The sequence below is a fragment of the Phyllobates terribilis genome, unplaced genomic scaffold, assembly GCF_046119375.1.
Source record: "Phyllobates terribilis strain yellow unplaced genomic scaffold, ASM4611937v1 Scaffold_9__5_contigs__length_417890890, whole genome shotgun sequence".
NCBI lineage: Eukaryota > Metazoa > Chordata > Amphibia > Anura > Dendrobatidae > Phyllobates > Phyllobates terribilis.
In genome coordinates, this window is record NW_027362769.1 from 49,171,679 (window position 1) to 49,192,000 (window position 20,322).

Sequence of the window (20,322 nt, forward strand, 5' to 3'; positions counted from 1 at the left end):
TTTACTCACCCTCCCAAGGTCCAGTACCAACTTTCCACTGCCGCTCATGGTCCTGGTTATTGTCGTAGTGCTAATGCCATTAGGGCAGATCCGCTGAGCTGACTGACCGGCTGCAGCACTGTTGACATGACGTCAGCGTTGCAGACAATAATAGGCTATGGAAGCAACGGTGGAGAGTTGGCGCTGGACCCAATAGGGTGAGTAAAGCTCAGTTTTTGTTTTTTTTACAACAAACTGAAGCTGGAAAAAATTCCTCAATTTTGAAAGATCTGTGATTAACTGTGTGCTGCCAGTGATTAACAATCATTTCTGGCCACGTGAAGGCCACACTCATTACAGGACCGTTATAGGAGCTGTGTCTTGGAGTACGCGCAGGTAACGGATGCAGCTTATGACCAGGACAGATTTTCATCTTCTAGAAGTGATCAAAAAAAGGTTTCTAGATATTGAAACCTGTGAGGAGTTGGCAGAAAATATATTGAAAAAAAAATTATAGAACTTTGTATGATATAAAGAGCAACATTCATTTGGTGAGACAAATCGTAATACCCCTTTCATTTATCAGTATGTTTGTGACTGCCACAAAAAGCCATCAAGTGTTTCCAGAAGATCAGATCATGCCAATAATTGTGTTCTATGAGATAAGTGAAGTCTTACCCCACTGCTCCCCGTAAATATGAGAGCCTTGACATGGCTATGGAGAATGTCATGTTATTCTCCTGACAGTACATACATAGCACTCACAGTATCATGGTTTTTACGGAATCGGAGAACCTCCTGGTTATCCTCAAAGGTGCTGCCCATTGCTGTCTGAGTAACATATTTCATGGCGAATCCAAGCATATGCTGACACAGGGGCACATGCTGAGATTGAGGAATTGAACTCCACTTTGATAGTAACTCCTCCGAGAGCTGAAAGATAAAGACCACTGTTTAATCAGCCTTAAAAGGACACCTACAATTCCTAGTTTTTTTTCCTGTGTTGCAAATTAAATAGCTAAAAAAAAGTCAAAGAATCCAACTGAAAATACCTCCTATACTCCACATCACAGAAGACTTAAGACCCCCATACACATTAGTCTAATGTTGGCTGCATTGGTTGATATCGACAGGATCGGTCGACACTCCAATGTCTATGGGGTGCCAGCCAACTGTAGGCTCATTTTGGACTGCGAATCGCACTGTTCTCCCCAAGATAAGCCGCTGGCTAACATGTCAGCCAGCAGCTTTCTCACAGAACACAAGATTGCATAGCCGACCCTGTGCTCTGGTGTATTGGAGATATGGCTGAGATGGCCGCCAGCTGAATGACTGTTCAGCTGACAGCCATCTAATGTGTATGGAGCCCTTAATGTTGCACAATTAACTAACTATCTACATATGGGTTTGTTCCATTCCTTAAAGAGGTATTCCCATCTTCAAGATCCTATCCCAATAAGTAGTAGGAATAATAATAATAATAATAATAATAAAATACATCCAATTAGAAATGTAGTATAGTTTTTCTGAGTCGCTATGTCCTTCCTCATGTGCAGGCATTGCAGGACCTTAGGTATCCATGGTTACGACCACTAGCAACTAGCTAATTATCACTATATCAGTGGTCATAACCATGGATACCTAAGGTCCTGCAATGCCTGCACATGAGGAAGGACATAGCGAATCAGAAAAACTATACTACATTTCTAATTAGAGGTATTTGCTATTATTATTACACTTCCTACATATTGGGCTAGGCTCTTAGAGATGGGAATACCCCTTTAAATACATTTTAGGTTCATAGATTCTGGTTATCATCTGCTGTTCCTTATAGAGGACTGCTCGCCTCTCCTGACAAGTCTTTTAGAGTTAATACTTATATTTCCCATGAAATGGTTCTCAAGCGCCTTTTCTTACAACTCGGCCTTGTGCCAATCCTCTAATTCCTCTTGACGCTGTATGAATGAACTGGCAGCTGGCCATTTTCCCTAACACCTTCCCGGGGACATTTATACTGCACAGTGATCGGTGGGGGGAAAAAAAAAAAAAAAAAAAGTTGTATTTTGTTGCTAGTAGCCACGTCCTCCTTTAGGTGGCTCTATAACCTTTCAAGCAGGGCTATTATCGGTCTCCCTAAATTAATACTAGGCTTATGGCCAGCTGTAAGAGCAATCAACACATGCAGTGGTGGCATCAGTACAGCTGTGCACCTTACAGGGGAAGCATGCCAGGCAGTCTGTCACTTGTGGTCCCTCCGTCAGACATCAGTCATGCTCAATAACAGCAAGTAAGGAAGGGGCATGGGGAATGTAGCACTGAGTAGTCAGTGTACAGGACCACCCAGTGTGCAGGAACAAGTAGGAAAATTCATTTTATAGATTTGAGTATTCATAAAGGTTTAACTGTAAAAAATGATGTTTAGTAGAAAAATGGCGTTTCAATAGGTTGCGTCTCTATACAATGGCATAATGCACAGTTTCAACAAAAGAAGCTGCAAAATTGTTCTCTATTGTACTTCTTACATAATTAGAAGCAGGTACAATCTGATATTATAGCAAATAAATACATTTTAAGTAGGTTCCTGCAACTTGTCAGATGACAGACTGTCAAGTCAGTATACAGGCTGCCATAGAAGTATTCGGCTGATAAAAAGCCATAACAGATGGAATTTAAAGGGAGCACATCACATCATTATGTCCTACTAAATTGCTTTCAGTGCCATAGAGGCCACGTAATGTGCAGCCCTAACGTGTCTAAGCCGCCAAATGCCACATTGAAGTATATTAAAAAATATAAAATATATACAGTGGGTACTGAAAGTATTCAGACCCCTTTAAATTTTTCACTCTGTTTCATTGCAGCCATTTGGTAAATTCTAAAAAGTTCCTTTTTTTTCTCATTAAAGTACACTCTGCACCCCATCTTGATTGAAAAAAACAGAAATGTAGAAATTTTTGCAAAATTATTAAAAAAGAAAAACTGAAATATCACATGGTCATAAGTATTCAGACCCTTTGCTCAGACGCTCATATTTAAGTCACATGCTGTCCAGTTCCTTGTGATCCTCCTCGAGATGGTTCTACGCCTTCATTGGAGTCCAGCTGTGTTTAATTAAACTGATAGGACATGACTTGGAAAAGCACACACCTGTCTATATAAGAGCTCACAGTGCATGTCAGACCAAATGAGAATCACGAGGTAAAAGGAACTGCCCAAGGAGCTCAGAGACAGAATTGTGGCAAGGCACAGCTCTGACCAAGGTTACGAAAGAATTTCTGCAATACTCAAGGTTGCTAAGAGCACATTGGGCTCCATAATACTTAAATGGAAGACGTTTGGGACTACCAGAAGTCTCCCTAAACCTGGCCGTCCAGCCAAACTGAGCAATCGTGGGAGAAGAGCCTTGGTGAGAGATGCAAAGAAGAACCCCAAGATCACTGTGGCTGTGCTCCAGAGATGCAGTAGGGAGATGGGAGAAAGTTCCACAAAGTCAACTATCACTGCAGCCCTCCACCAGTCGAGCCTTTATGGCAGAGTGGCCCGACGGAAGCCTCTCCTCAGTGCAAGACATATGAAAGCCTGCATAGAGTTTGCTCAAACACACATGAAGGACTCCCAGACTATGAGAAATAAGATTCTCTGGTCTGATGAGACGAAGATAGAACTTTTTGGTGATAATTCTAAGCGGTATGTGCGGAGAAAACCAGGCACTGCTCATCACCTGCCCAATACAATCCCAACAGTGAAACATGGTGGTGGCAGTATCATGCTATGGGGGTGTTTTTCAGCTGCAGGGACAGGACAACTGGTTACAATTGAAGAAAACATGAATGCGGCCAAGTACAGAGATATCCTGGATGAGAACCTCTTCCAGAGTGCTCTGGACCTCAGACTTGGCCGAAGGTTCACCTTCCAACAAGACAATGACCCTAAGCACACAGCTAAAATAACAAAAAGGAGTGGCTTCAGAACAACTCTGACCATTCTTGACTGGCCCAGACAGAGCCCTGACCCAAACCCAATTGAGCATCTCTGGAGAGACCTGAAAATGGCTGTCCACCAACATTCACCATCCAACCTGATGGAACTGGAGAGGATCTGCAAGGAAGAATGGCAGAGGATCCCTAAATCCAGGTGTGAAAAACTTGTTGCATCATTCCCAAGAAGACTCATGGCTGTACTAGCTCAAAAGGGGGCTTCTACTCAATACTGAGCAAAGGGTCTGAATACTTATGACCATATGATTTCAGTTTTTTTTGTTTTGTTTTGTTTTTTTAATAAATTTGCAAAAATTTCTACATTTCTGTTTTTTTCTTCTCTCAGTCAAGATGGGGTGCAGCGTGTACATTAATGAGAAAAAAAATGAACTTTTTAGAACTTACCAAAAAAAAAAAAAAGTAAAAAATTTAAAAGGGGTCTGAATACTTTCCGTACCCACTGTATCACATTTAATCTTTCCTTACCTTCTATGTAAACCCTGGCTTCCAGTCCTGTGGGTGGCCCTCGGTGCAGCTTCAGTCACACTCCTCCGGAAAGTAGGAACGCCCACCACGGTATGAATGATGGGCTGAACTGCTCCGATGTCACAGCCCCCTCAGAGGAAATACCACGGCTTTGCGATGGCAGCCAGCTCCCGGGACACGTGCACTGCAGTTGGGTGCATGTCCCCTGCTTCATTTTCGATCTTCACATGCTCTGGAAGGCGCCGATACCCAGAGGCTTGGTGCATGCTGTGAGCAACACATAGCTCCATGTGCGCAAAGCTTGCACGAAAACCGAGTACCAGCGCCTTCCAGAGCAAGTGAAAATAGAAAATGAAGCCGGGGACATGCATGTGTCCAAGGAGCGGGCTGCCAACTGAAAGCCATGGGATCTTCTGAGAAAGGCCGTTGCATCAGAGAAGCTCAATCACCATCATTCAAACTGCAGCAGGTGTGACTACCCAAAGGAGTGTAACAGTACCAAAATACAGCGCCCCCACATGGCTGCAAGGCAGGAATTTACATAGACAGAGCAAAGATTAGGAATTTTGTTTTCTTTTTACTTAAATACTGGAGCGCTTAGATTTACAGACATGTTAGGGCTGCACATTACATGACTTGTGTGGCACTGGGGGCAGTTTAGTAGGGCAAAATGACAGGTTCTCTTTAAATTCATCGCTTGCGATAGATTTTTATCAGCAGAATCACTTGCTTCCAATTACAAGATCACCATCCCCCTACACACTAGATCAGACCTGGGCAAACCACACCTGCAGGCCACATTCGGCCCTGTGCTCGTTCCAGTCCAGCCACAGAGACAGCCGAAGGGATAAAACAGTGGCACTTGGGCTGCACCGTGTCCTCCCCAGGCCGCCGTCCATCCTCCGCCCACTGTCACCACTCTCCGTAACCTCTGTAGGCAGACAGCGGTGAATACATTGGAGCAGGACGGGGCCGCCGACTTAATCTTCCACAAATCAGTGTGTGAGACAGCAGACGTGATGACGTCATTTCATCGCGCTACTGTTGAGACACGGAGACCGGAGCAAGGTTTTTTTTTTTAGATGTATGGGAGATTTGCAGGTATATAGGGAGGCTATGTGGGGGCTCATACTGTATATAGGAGGCTGTCAGCATAATTAATTCTGCTCAATATTAAGTGATATAATTAATAAGCTAATTAATTGTAATTTATATTAATATTGAGCAGAATTAATTTCAGCCAATTGGTTCGGCCTCCACCACAGTCATGATCTCTCATGTGGCCCCTCAGGAAAATTAATTGCCCACCCCTGCACTAGATTATAGAAATAATTTTCGAGATACCTTTATTATTACACTGAAATTACTTTGCAAAGACTTGTTGATGCCGTTCTCATACAGCTTCTTCTGCATATGACTTTCAGCCGCTTCTCCAATAACCCCAGACTGATATCCCAAGAGCGACTTCAGCATCATCTGGAAGGGGTCGGCTAGAAGAACAAGATAATGACAAGCTACAATTAAAGGAGCACTCTGGTGATTTTTCCCCAATCTATTAGAAAATAGTAATACTGTATGTATGCAGTGTGTATTGCATTACTTACCGGTCGCAGTCTTTGGCAGTTTCCAGCACCATACGACTGCATTTGTGACCAGCTGAATCACACAGTGTCTGGTGAAGAGGCACGGGAAACAGCTGAAGGCGACGAGCAGTAAGTATTACAATACAACCTGCATATACGAGACTATTTGCTAATAGATGGGAAAACAAAAATAAATCACAAGAGTGCTCCTTTAGCAAAAAACGGGAATTCCAAAATATATGAGCAGCTGCTGTACAACTCTCACAAGTAGTTTTCTACAATGTTTCAGTCTGAGGGCTCATACCCATATGTGTGAAAAAAAGGTTCCGATATCTGGACCGAAAAAACGGAGTGCCATGCGTTTTTCTCACATAGCACCCGTATGATATCGGATATTAACATGGGCATAAAGAGAGACTAGAGGATAGAGATAGAGATGGCTACATCTAGATGGCAGGCTGCATAGTAGCTGGACGCGACCATCCAGCCTGAAATCCTGCAGAGACACTGAGGTACGCGTACTTGCGCTCCTCAGTGACTCGCAGTGCCGTCATCAAGTTGAGCGGGGTTCATGTCATATGAACTCTGTTCAATTCATTAATGTCAGCATAAGCATGGGAAAATTCTCACCGCGCATGTGCGGATGTCATTTGCAGACACTGCGAGCGTGAGAACTTTCCCAAGCTCGCGCTGACGTCAATGAGGTGAATGGAGTTCATGTGACATGAACTCCGCTCAACATGACGCTGTCACAGCATGCGCTCCTCAGGGTCTCTGCAAGATGGCAGGTTGGATAGTCGCGTCAAGCTACTATGCAGCCTGCCATCTAGATGTAGCAGAGCTGGACCTGTCGCGGGACACATGGATTATGTTCTTCACATCGGAAAGGTAAGGATGAGGTTGGTTTATTATTTAAATTTTTGTTGCAGGTGACATGGGATTCAGAGGAACGGGTGTAATGTTAAGTAGAGTTTAATTTAGAATATTAAAAGGAGTCTGTGTGTTTATTTCAAATAAAATATTTCATTCTGGGTGTGAGTGTTTTTTTGTTAACATTTCACTTTCACTGTGTGGTTAGGAATGGGGGTGTCTTATAGACGCCTCTCCATTACTAACCTGGGCTTGATGTCAGCTGGCATAAGCGGACATCAACCCCAACCCGATAGCCTCGCTCTGCCCATTGCCCTGTGGTGGTGGCTAGGGGGGGGGGTTAAGTGCCAGAATTGGCACATCTTATGGATGCGCCATTTCTGGGGCGCCTAAGGGCTGGTGTTTGTAGTCTGGGAGGGGGCCAATATTCATGGCTTCTTCCTAGGCTATAAACCCCCCCAACTGTCTGCCTAGCCTTTGCTTGCAGTTAAAATAGGGGGACCCCCCCTGTCAATTTTTTTTGGGGGTCCCCCATTTTAATAGCCAGTAAAGGCAATGTATACAGCTGGGGGCGGATATTAATAGCCTGGGAAGCTCCGTGGGTATTACCCCCTTCCCAGGCTACAAACATTAGACCCAGCTGTCTGCTTAGCCTCTGCTAGTCTATAAAATTATGAGGGACCGCACGCCAATTTTTTTTTTTTTTTTAAACAATTCTTTAATTTAACAATAAATTACATGTACAGTAAGCAACAAAGTCACTGTACTAGTTATACATATCACTGACATCTTTCTATTCTATGCATGTATAGCTATTCTCTCTACTCAATTGTCTGATTTTACAGTATGCGGCTGATGAATTGTCGGGTATCAAGGAGACGGGTGCATGAAAATCGGATGGCACTCGCATGGTCCGAGTGCCGTGCAATTTTCTTCACGCACTCATTGACAAGTCTCATCCTAGATACACAGCATGCTGCAATTGTTTTCTCAGTCCGATTTGAGCTGAGAAAAATAAAAAATATTGCAGATGAGATGTGCCTCATAGAATAACATTGGTCCAAGTGCAATCCGATTTTTTATCGGATAGCACTCGTCAGTTTTCCTCGCATATGAGTAAGAGCCCTGAAGTTCAGACTGAATACACCTGTACCCACGTTTTAAAAAGTACTAAGGGTCTGTGCACACGCTACATTTGTTGCTTCTTTTTCTGCACAGTTGACATAAAACCTGAAGAATCACTTTAACTATTTAGCAAATACCAATTTACCAATAGCTAACAGTGATCAAAAATTTACACACACACCACCAATTCAGAAGTACTTGGCTGACTTATACCAAGCCTTATAAATATAAAAACACACAGTGCCACATAATAAAGACGAGGAACAATCTCACCAATGTGTCAGACAATCCTGAGTAGTTCCATTAAAAGATCCTTAAGTGCTAGGAAGATGATGTCTCCATGTTTCAATACCTAGTCTGACTATAGGATTCCATCACCACTGTGAGGTCCATGCTGTAGCTCAGCCGGGGACCAGGCCTTGCAGCAATGGCCATCTCCCCTGATGAATCAAGCTTCTTGAGGAAACGCGTTGGGAGTGAACAAGGGGGCATTCAACATGGAGACATGATCTCCCTAGCACTTAAGGATCTCTTTTAATTGATAAGTAAAAGTTTTGGGTCTACTTTTTTTTTTGCTGGATAGAACATAGGATTTCCTAGTACCAGCAAAGTGAATGAGATTCCTGAAGTCACATTGCTACATATTTCATAGCAGATCTGCAGCAGATTTAAATTCTTTCAGCAATTTTGCTACATATTTCACCCATACGAATAAGTGGTTTTTTTTCCCACTGCAACAAAAACACATACAAAACGCAACAAGAACATGTGTATTTTACGCAGTGTTTTTTTCCTGCCAAACACATCAGTATAGGCATCAGAATTTTCTGCTGCAAACCCAAAACATGTGCACATACCCCAAGGAGGACTATAAACAATAAAAAAAAATAAAAAATGATTGATCAAATTTGCTTACCCCAAAGCAAAATATTCCATTTAAACGATGTATAGCTAGGATTGTTAAAAGTTTTGTATACTCACAGGTTTTGTTGGGGTTAATGTGCTGTCTTAAAAGATCCAGTGACCCAAGACTAACCACCAGCCTTCTACCAAACCAAAAGGACGCCACCGCACCAAACTTCTCATGTAAATTCACCAGGAACTCATGTAGGCTGCCTTTGCTCACAATGTCCTGCAGATTTCCATCCCTGAAAGCAGAAAGATGACGCAGTAAAAGGTTGGACACCTATAACATTTCATTGTGTTCTTTCAGTGCTTATTACATCACATTCACGTGAAACATCTATAAGTAGGCAGAAAATGGAAGTATCCAGCGCTACAACAATCGCTGACATGGGGGGCAAACAGCGGCTTCTCGGACAGTGATCCTTGGTGGCAGAGATGAATGCAAGAGCATAAGCAGAATCTGATCACTGATCACATGGTTCTGTGGATGGGGCATAAAATCAGTATATAAAAACAGTTATGTAGCGGGAATACAGTTATCAGTTAGTGGCACCTACTGTGGGTTATTTTCCCAAACTCATTCTGCTTACTACTTTTAGGTGTGGTCTTAGCTGGGAAAACTTCTTCAGGTTTCGTTCATGCAGCCCCCTGAGGAAGCCTATGCGAAACGCACGTCAAGGCAGAAGTTGCATACAGGGACACATTACTATATGGGTAAGCCTCCATCATTTCATACTTTTGTATGATTCTCTTTGACTGCTGGTTATCCACGCCACTTCTTACATCTTCTAATGAAGCATTAAGAAGTATTAGTTGTTTGAGCCCTGTGCCACTAAATGGGTGCCATCTAATGGTCACACCACATTAATACACTCACTCGCTTGAAAAAAAACAAAAACACTTTTTTCTTTTTCCAGCAGTAATTAACCATGTCTGAATTTAACTTTTGGCTACTCAATTACATATTTTTTTGTGTCTCTATAAGCTTCCTATCTATATATTTGTGTCCTCACCACTGAACTACCCCCACATGTATTATATTGAAAAAAAAAAAAAAAAAAAAAAAAAGATATTTTTAATACATAAAAGGTTTTTAATCATTATCGCCTTAGACTAGGAGTGGATAACCAAGTTTTGTAGGATATATTCATTTTGGAGTTCCCCATTATCGGGACTATGGTCCCTTTCTTTGTCCATACTATTGGTGTTTAAGGAGTTAGTGTTCATAGGACATCCACTGCCTATCGGCAAAAAAATGCAATGGGCCTGAGCAGTTTCTCTGCCAACTTAAAGGGGTATTCCAGTTAGAATTAGTTAATACGTATCCATCATATCCACAGTATAAGTGATAACTCATAGATCACTGGGGGGGGGTCCAACCTCTGGCACCCCCACAAATTGCCAAAGAAGGCAGAGTACAGTGCTCTGGCAGTTCAAATGAAAAGAAAATGGAGCAACAGTAGGATGACTCTTTTTCTAACGGAGATAAAAGTACCCTGTTCTGCTGATCAGTGAGGGTCTCTGCTATGGAACCCATCTCGTGAACATGTGAGAACTTCTTCCAACCAAAAAAAAACACTAAGTGATTCTTGAAATAGGAATTCATGCCTGCTGCAATTTTTGGCCAGAGGCATGTCCACCCAGATGCATGTTAAGGTTTCTTACAGTGGTGCCACGGCTGCACTTAACTTTTTCTGAGTGTCTCCTAGAACAAGATAATGCATGCCTTGTAGAGTTGGTGCCAATCGATTCACAGGACCCAGTACATCCATCTGTGGCCGTCTGACAGCACTGAGAACTGCCTCTTATCTGTGCTCTTTTGATTATCCACCCTGGTGCGAGGTCATTGGTGTGGCGTGACCCGTGACATTGCAGCAGGGTGGCCAGTAAAAAAAATTGCTTACCGATAATAAGATTTGCCCGAACCATGAAAGCACTGTACCGAGAGAGAACCCACCTCCAGGAAACCTACTGAAATAAAAAGGGTAGTACCTCCCTGTACTCTTCAGTGTGTTTAGAGAGGGTAAGGGGTAGCTGCATCATTAACAATATACTAGCTATACACACACACACACACACACACACACACACACACACACACACACACACACACACACACACACACACACACACACACACACACACCTCTCTCAACCACATACCGAAAGGCTTTTTTTTTTTCCACCCAGTGAAAGAGAGGAAAAACATTCCACCACCAGAAGTTAAAGGGAGGGAAATAGCAGGGTGCTATCATGGTTCAGAAAAATCCAATTACTGGTAAGCAATTATCTTTTCCCTTCACCATGACAGCACCATACCGAGAGACTAAAACAGAAGAAATCCCTAGGGAGGGGCCATCACTGAACCTTTATTCCAAAGGAGAGGTCAGAGCTCCCCAGATACAACCTGTAGTGCTTAAAGAAGGTGTAGGGGGAAGAAATACCTCCACCATGAACTTGTAACCTACAGATATTAAGGAGACATTTTCTGACATCTAGGGAATGAAAGACTGGTTCATACTGGGAATTTGGGTAGTCACAAAAGGACAAGACGATTATTTCCTTAACGCTATGAAATCTGGAGACCACTTTTGGAAGAAAAGCCAGGTCAGGTCTTAAAATTACTATATCCTCTAGGATAGTTGTGAAGGGTGGATTAATTGAATTAGCCTGCAACTAACTCACCAGTCTAGCCGAGATAAGGGCTATTAAAAAGTATCGTTTTACGAGTGAGGACCCTAATAAAAGTAGATGGAAAGAGAAAGTTTTGAATTCTCTTGCCAAAACTTTAAGAAAAAGGAAGCTTTGATGAACCTATGCACCCATGGGTGATCAGTGATTATTTTTGTTCAAATAAACACTCCTAGGGCAGAGACCTGCACTTTTAGAGTACTAGTGGAGAGCCCTCTATCAAGGGCTTTTTGAAGGAATTCCAACACATCCAATAAGGGGAACCTGTTGTTGGGTAGACAGATTATTTCTGGAAAATTCTAAAAACTTCTTCCAGACCTTAAAATATTTAAGGGAGGCAACCTTTTTCCCTACTCAAAAGGAGAGTGGAGACCAAGTTATGTGAAAACCCTCTGGCCGATAATAGTCCTCTTTCAAGTTCCAGGCTGTCAAGTGTAGGCTGTGAACATGAGGATGGACTACTGGACCCTAGTACAGGAGGTTGGGACTGTCAGGCAGTATCCAGAGGTCAGAGATGGACATGATTCTCAGCCAGGTAAACGATACCCTTTGGGCCAAAAGGAGGCAATTAATATGACTGGCTCCTTCCTCGCGTGTTTTCCTCAACACTATAGGTATCAGAGGGAAGGGTGGAAAAGCATAAGCCAGGTGAAAGTCACACCTTTCTAGGCGGGTGTCCACCCCATTCTGGAATTCCCCTGGATTTAAAGGGGAAAAATTTCTGCACCTGCCGATTTAGTCTGGTTGCAAAGAAGTCTATTTCTAGAAGATCCCATGAAATACAGGTTTGACTGCAAACTTTCCGATCTTTCCTTTACCGAGTGAATGACGGACTTAAGTAGTGGGCTATAATGTTTTCTGAGATTTTTAAATGTCGGCCTGACAGGGATAAAAGCTTTTCTTCTGCCAATTGAAATATTTTTCTAACTTCAGTCATTAATGAACCGGACCTTGTCCTCCCTTGGATGATTTATATAGGCCACTGTTGTCGGACAGTATTACTATATTTTCCCCCGTAAGCCATCACTACTTGCATAGCTTTTCTCACTATTGTCAGCTCTTAAGTTTGATCAACCGGTTTGTTTGTTTTTTTTAATTGTAAAAAGTGACCATTCAGGTGGGCTCCCCAACCCTATGAACTTGTATCCGTGGTAACCACCACCATGTCCATGGCACTCCTCTTAAGAGGTTTTTTTCTGTCCATCCACTACATTAGCAAGTTTAAAACTTATGTTGATTGAACCAAAAATTTTGTCTGAGGGCCCGTTCACCTGGACTGTACTATCAGAATCTCCCACTGAAGGTATCTCGTATGGAATTGCACCCACTGGACTGCCGGAATTGTTGCTGTCAGGGAGCCTAACAAGGACATTGCTTCCCTTACTGAAATATCCTGCAGTTTTTGAGCTTTTATGATCTTTGGTCTGATCTTCAGGATTTTCTATGGTGGAAGAAAACATTCAGGAAAAGAATGGAGGAAACGCCAGCTCACCGCTGAGGAATGGGGTCAAGTGGGCAGGGAACAACATTCTGACCAAACGGAGAAATATTCGATAAGAAAAATAGGAAGTTCCAGCTTATGGTAAAATATTGAAAATCAGTCCATCTTTATTGGGAATCAGAATCATCTTTATATCAGAAAATAAGGTGCGAGAGCCTGGTCTTTGTCTCTTGCACCTCATTTTCCGATATGGAATTTTAACCTAATAAAGACTGACTGTTTTTCAATATTTAACAGCAGCTGGAACTTCCTATTTTCTTCCTGGAAGAAAACATTGTTGGCGAACACAATCCAGACAGGTCCCAAAAAAAAATAAAAAAAATAAAAAATGAAATATCTGAACTTGAAGTGGTTCTATTCTTGATTTGTCCTGGTTTACTATCCATCCTAGATCTGTTAAGACAGATAGACTGCCCTTTATAGCCTCCTTCTGATTTTCCAATCACTAGAAAATAGTCTAGATAGGGTACTATTAATATGTGCTTTTTCCTTTTATAAGAAGTAATTTCTGCCACTATTTTGGCAAAAATTCTGGGCGCTAAAGAAACCTTAAAGGGAAGACATTGGTACTGTAGATGTAGCAGGCTCCCTTTGATTTTTTACCGCCACTTAGATATTTTTAAGGGTGAATAGGGATGTGGTAATATGCATCCTTTAAGTCTATTATTGCAATGAAGCAAAATGGATCTAGTTTTAGTTCTCATAAGTTTCCATTTGGAATTTTTTCAGTTCTTAGGCAAAGGTTCAGAGCTTTTTAATTGATAAGTTTTGTGGGAACTATGTTTTTTTTTTTTTTTTTTTTAACTACGTATAGAACCTCCAGTTCCAATGCCCCCTATTTTTTTGTCCCTACTAAAATGTCTATTATTCTTCATGGAAGAAAACTACCATGAGGCCCCGGGAAAGTGTTTACTACCCACCGGGTAAGCTGGCAGTAAAGCCAATTGACGATAAAGTCTTAAAACCCCCCCCCCCACCACCACTCAAAGACTGGCATCATGGATGTTTGGGTCCTCCTTTGTAGGGGGAAGGGTATGTTGAATAAGAACCCTCTATTCCGGCCCTTCTCTCTGCCCCAGAAGAGTCTACCTCTACCACGATCCTCTCTTTAACCTCTTCTTCCTCTACCTCCCAAGCCCCGAAAGGATCTCCTATATCTATGAAAGGAGGGGGTGGAAATGATTTTTGTCTGCCGCTTTCTCTAGAATCTCATCTAGGACGAAATAAATAATTACCCTGACAAGGAATAGCACACAACTTTAGACTGGAAATATGCTGACTAGTTCCTAAGCCAGAGAGCTCTGTGGCCAGAGTTTGAAAGGGCACAGGCGTAAGCGGCAAATCTGATACTATTTATTGAAGCATCCACCAGCAAATCAGCCGCCTTCTGACTGGTAAGTAAAGTCCCTAAAAGAAGGGAGAGCGGCACTTCCAGCGGCTCAATTAAAAAAATTTAAAAAAAAAAGAATTTTATTTAGCAAGACATACAGGGTTAAAAATACTGACAAGTTTCTGGCGTCTAGGACACCCATAATCATAGTATAGCATTAGAATAACACTGGTTCTGGATAGTCTAAAAAGAGACCAATCGCAGAAACCTGTGATTTACGAGAAATACATAACAGGTGTGTAAGGATATCGGACATACGAGTCCATTGACAAAGGGAACAATACAGATAAAACTTTAGCAGATTTAAATAAGGTCACTTTTTAAATTCATTCCTCCCATAACATAAGGCGCTTTTGCCAACTGCCTCCTCTCGGGGGATGATGGACTTTTTCTATTCCAAAAAGTTTGAAGTGTGACAAATCCCCATCATGTTCAGCAACAAAATGCTTAGCTGCACCAGAATAGGACCAATTTTTCTTGACAATATTGTTTAAATGTTCCAAAATTCTTTGTTTTAAATTTTCTTATAGTGCATCCAACATACTGCACCCTGCACTGCAAAAGATGAAGTACACTACGCGATGAGTATCCCAGTTAGTAAAATCAATATGATGTATGTCTCCACGAGATGAGAAACCGTTGTTTTATCTGAAGCAAAGACGCACATGTTGCAGCAGTTTCCACAACATTTAAAAAAAAACAACCTTTTTTTGGTTTCAACCAACTTGTTCTTTTAGGTCACAGCCCCACTATCAGTATTTGGTCAGTAGGTTTTTTCAGGAGTGGGAGCCAAAACCAGGAGTGGGTGATAAATGCAGAATTGGTGACTTGTTTCTATTATACCTTTTCTCTGATTGTTCTTCACCTCGTTTAGGCTCCCACTCCTGAGAAAAACTACTGACCAGATACTGATAGTGGGGCCGTGGCCTTAGGACTATTGTGGAACAGACTTGGTGAAATATAATATAATATAATATATTATATATATATGCACTAACACACACACACACAGTACAGACCAAAAGTTTGGACACACCTTCTCATTTAAAGATTTTTCTGTATTTTCATGACTATGAAAATTGTACATTCACACTGAAGGCATCAAAACTATGAATTAACACATGTGGAATTATATACTTAACAAAAAAGTGTGAAACAACTGAAAATATGTCATATTCTAGGTTCTTCAAAGTAGCCACCTTTTGCTTTGATGACTGTTTTCCCACTCTTGGCATTCTCTTGATGAGCTTCAAGAGGTAGTCACCGGAAATGGTTTTCACTTCACAGGTGTGCCCGGTCAGGTTTAATAAGTGGGATTTCTTGCCTTATAAATGGGTTTGGGACCATCAGTTGTGTTGTGCAGAAGTCTGGTGGATACACAGCTGATAGTCCTACTGAATAGACTGTTAGAATTTGTATTATGGCAAGAAAAATGCAGCCAAGTAAAGAAAAACGAGTGGCCATCATTACTTTAAGAAATAAAGGTCAGTCATTATGAAAAATTGGGCAAACTTTGAATGTGTCCCCAAGTGCAGTTACAAAAACCATCAAGCGCTACAAAGAAACTGGCTCACATGAGGACCGCCCCAGGAAAGGAAGACCAAGAGTCACCTCTGCTTCTGAGGATAAGTTTATCAGAGTCACCAGCCTCAGAAATCGCAGGTTAACAGCAGCTCAGATTAGAGATGAGGTCAATGCCACAAAATTTGTTGTGCAATTTCTCCTGAGTATGCCGATACCCCATATGTGGTGGAAAACTACTTTTGAGGCACAGGGGAAAGTTTAGAAGGGAAGGAGCGCCATATTGGAGTTCATATTTTGCTAGACTGGTTTGATGTTGCCAAGTCACAATGGCAGAGCCCCTACAGAGCCAGAACAGCAGAACCCCCGATTTTACAAGCTACATCTCTCAATGAATTAATCTAGGCGTGCAGTGAGCATGTTGACACCACATGTGCCTCAGAGTTTTTTTACCACTGGATGGTGAAGAAAGAATAATTACATTTTTACCACCAAAGTTTTGTTTTTGCATTTTCACACTGGGAAATGGGTAAAAATGCCACTAAAATTTGTCACACAATTTTTGCTGAATGTAGAAATACCCCATATGTGGCTGTACAGTACTGCTTTTAACTACATGGGTGTTTTCCAGAAACAAGCAGCAGTGTATGTTGCTGAGTGAAAATTGCTAACTGCCGCTGTAGTGACCAGTACGTTATGCCCAGCTCGTGCTTCTGGAGACATGCACCCGTAAATTAGGCGGGTTGTCATCACTGCAGAAATGCCAAACATATCTAAGAAGGGACAGGGGCATTTGGATTTGAGTGCACAGAATTTGTTGAATTTTTTTTTTTTTTTGGGGGGGGGGGGGGGCAAGGGCAATTTCGCTTTTCCAGAGCCTTTGTGCTACCAGTAACGTGGAAGCCTCCAATATTTCCATTCTATGCTGAGCACTTATAATCGGGGTTTCCATTGAAATCTCCAAGTGATGTAATTCAGATGAACCCCCGAGGGATCCATTCACTATAATGAAGCAGCTGAGTTACTCTGGACCCTGTTCAGCGTTGCCATTTTTTTTCCCCAGAGGTTCACAAAAAAAAAAAAAAAACTGTGGCCGACGGCACTTTTATGAACGCCTAAAAAGAAGGACACTGTTGGATCACAGGTCAGACGGCGTCCACAGTGCCTCCATCTGCCTCGTTACAGGGAATCTTCCGCCAGGTTTTTTGTCTGAATCACGTATTTCAGAGATTTACACGGAAACCCCGGTGTAAGCGCTCAGCGTAGAGCGCAGGATAATTGTGAGCTGAACCTTACTGCGATCTTTAGGAGGCAAAAATGAACAAAACAACATCATCAACTGGTGAAGAATTGGTTTTATTTATTTTTACGCCATTCCTCATATGGTATAAGTGAATTGACGACTTTATTCTTCGTGTCGGTGCGATTACAGTGATAACAAATTTATATCGTGGTTTTTTTTAGGATTTGCAGCTGTCACACGAAAAGACGCTCCCCCCCCCAAAAAAAAAACAAAACTAGTTTTTGCATCACCATATTTTGAGAGCTATACATTCTTCTATATTTCTGCCGACAGGCTTGTTTTATGCGGGACGAGTTGACGTTTTTATTGGTACATGTTATTTTTTGATTGCTTTCCATTTTGATTTTTGGGAGGCAGAATAAACAAAAACCAACAATTCAGGAATTGTTTTTTGCTTTTTTATGCCGTCCCGCATATGGTAAAATTTATAAGGCAGCTTTATTCTTCGGGTCAGTACAATTACAGTGATACCACATTTATATTGGATTTTTTTTCTTCATGTTTTGGCGCTTTTACACAAAAAACTATTTTGTAGAAAAAATTTTGCATCGCTTTATTCTGATAAGCAAGTGCAAATCCCACTGCGCCACCGGCGCGGTGATTTGGCCGGTACCGGCCCGGGACATGTCAAGCGGGTCACCCCCTCCTCCTGTCACATTCCCTCTGTACTAGGGAATTGCATAACTACCAATCCCTGACATGACCGGCTCCATTGTGACACCGGACAGCAAGTACCGACCTCTTTAGTGACCTGTGCAGGGTACAGGCTACCACCATGACTGCCTGATGGGCACAACTACCAACAGCACCAGCATTGCCCCATATGATATAGATGAGAACCTCTGGAGCATCATCAAAAGGAGTGTCTATGATGGCGGGAGGCAGTTCACATCTAAGCAACAGCTCTGGGAGGGTATTCTGTCCTCATGCAAAACAATTGAAGCAGAAACCATCCAAAACCTGACAAATTCAATGGACGAGAGAGTTCAGAAGCTCCTTTCGAACAAGGGGTCCTATGTGCAAATGTAACATCACCTAGAATAAAGTTTTGAGTTGAAAACTGTTTGATTTCAGTTTCTAACAACCTGCTAATGCTTAGAATTTCAAAAATGACCATTTTTTTGTTCTTTATTAAAATGAAAAGGTTGAAAACTCTGCTGTGCATAATAATTTGGAACATGCATTTTGAGTTTTTTATTTTTTTAAAAATATACTGTTATCATAGGCAGTTTGTACAAAAACCTTTCAATTGTACTCTAATAGTTATTTGACTGGAAAATTACAATGACTGCAATTCATATAGGTAAATTTGGGAAAATCTGAGAAAATATTATTTGCATAATAATTTGGAACATACACACACACGAACCAAGAACAAAAAACGTCTACGAGCTTAACAATATTATTCAGTCTAACATTCAAAGCGAGGCAGTCACATACAAGTCCGTCGACACTGCTGTGGAAGCAGATGAAGCGGTAAATTATCCAACAGAATTTTTGCATTCACTCGATCTGCCAGGAATGCCACCGCACGTACTGCAATTGAAAGTCAGCGTGCCAATTATCATGTTACGAAATATTAAACCAGCCAAAGCTTTGCAACGGCACACGGCTTGGAGTAAAACAATTAATGAGCAACGTCGTTGAAGCAACAATCTTGACAGGACCTTTCAAAGGTGAAGATGTCCTCATTCCTATGATTCCAATGGATATGCCATTTCAATTTAAGAGATTGCAATCACCAAATCGTCAAAGTCCAGGGCCAATCTTTAACCCTTTCGCAACCTTGGGTTTTGTCGTTTTTGCTTTTTCGCTCCCCTTGTTCCCAGAGCCATAGAGCTTTTATTATTTGGTCAATATGGCCATGTGAGGGCTTATTTTTTGCGGGACGAGTTGTACTTTTCAACGCCATTACTAGTTTTACCATATCATGTACGGAAAAAAAATTCCAAGTGCGGTAAAATTGCAAAAAAAGTGCAATACCACAGTTGTTTTTTATTAATTTTTTACCACGTTCACTGAATGCTAAAACTGACCTGCCATTCTTATTCTACAGGTCATTACGAGTTCATAGACACCAAACATGTATAGGTTCTTATATTTAACCCCTTAACAACATCTGACGTACTAATACGCGTCTGTGCCCTGGGACTTAAGAGCCAGACCCGTATTAGTACGTCATGGCGATCGCGCGTGCACACAGGCTGTGCGGGCGCGATCGCCGCCGGGTGTCAGCTGATTGTCACAGCTGACACTCGGTACTATGTGCAGGGAGCGGTCATGCACCGCTCCCAGCACATTAACCCCCGCGATGCTGCGATCGAAGTCGATCGCAGCATTGCGGGGGCAAGGGGAGGTGATCACAGATACTCACCTCCTCTTCTGGCTTCCAGCGCTGTCTGCAAAGGCTTCCCGGGTGTTGTCATGACGACCCGATGTAGTCATGACAACATCCGGGTCACCAGACAGCAGGAAGATTGTTTGGACATACGCAGTGCATCTCCAAACAATCTTCTCCTTGCCCAGCGCTGACAGCCTGCATGGCACAGGGATGGTGCTGCATTCCTGTGCCATGCAGGCGATCAGAGAAAAAAAAAAAAGTGAAAGTCCCAGAGTGGGACAAAGTAATAAAGTATACAAACTTTCAGAAAGTGAAAAAAAAAAAATATATAATGTACCCATCAATAAATATTATTAAAAAAAAAAAACAAAAAAAAACAATAAAAGTACACATATTTGGTATTGCCGCGTCCGGAACAACCTGACCTATAAAACTGTCCCACTAGTTAACCCCTTCAGTGAACACGGTAAAAAAAAAAAAAAAAAAAAGCAAACAACAATCCTTTATCACCATACCGCCAAACAAAAAATGGAATAACACGCGATCAAAAAGACAAATATAAATAAAAATGATACCACTGAAAACGTCATCTCGTCCCGCAAAAAACAAGCCAACATACAGCTCCATCAGCCAAAAAAATAAAAAAGTTA

The 20,322-nt window shown here is 41.9% G+C and overlaps 1 protein-coding gene across 1 annotated transcript in view; it reads right to left on the reverse strand.

Moving 5' to 3' along the window:
* The window catches only part of CYP20A1 (cytochrome P450 family 20 subfamily A member 1), a 69,567-nt gene that overhangs the window by 39,117 nt on the left and 10,128 nt on the right, over positions 1–20,322 (reverse strand). Inside the window, exons 3-5 of the mRNA XM_073646429.1 lie at positions 9,002–9,168; positions 5,787–5,932; positions 745–912 (exon numbers count right to left, since the gene is read on the reverse strand). Of these exons, the coding sequence (XP_073502530.1) occupies positions 745–912; positions 5,787–5,932; positions 9,002–9,168 (481 nt within the window). The remainder of the gene's footprint in view (positions 1–744; positions 913–5,786; positions 5,933–9,001; positions 9,169–20,322) is intronic.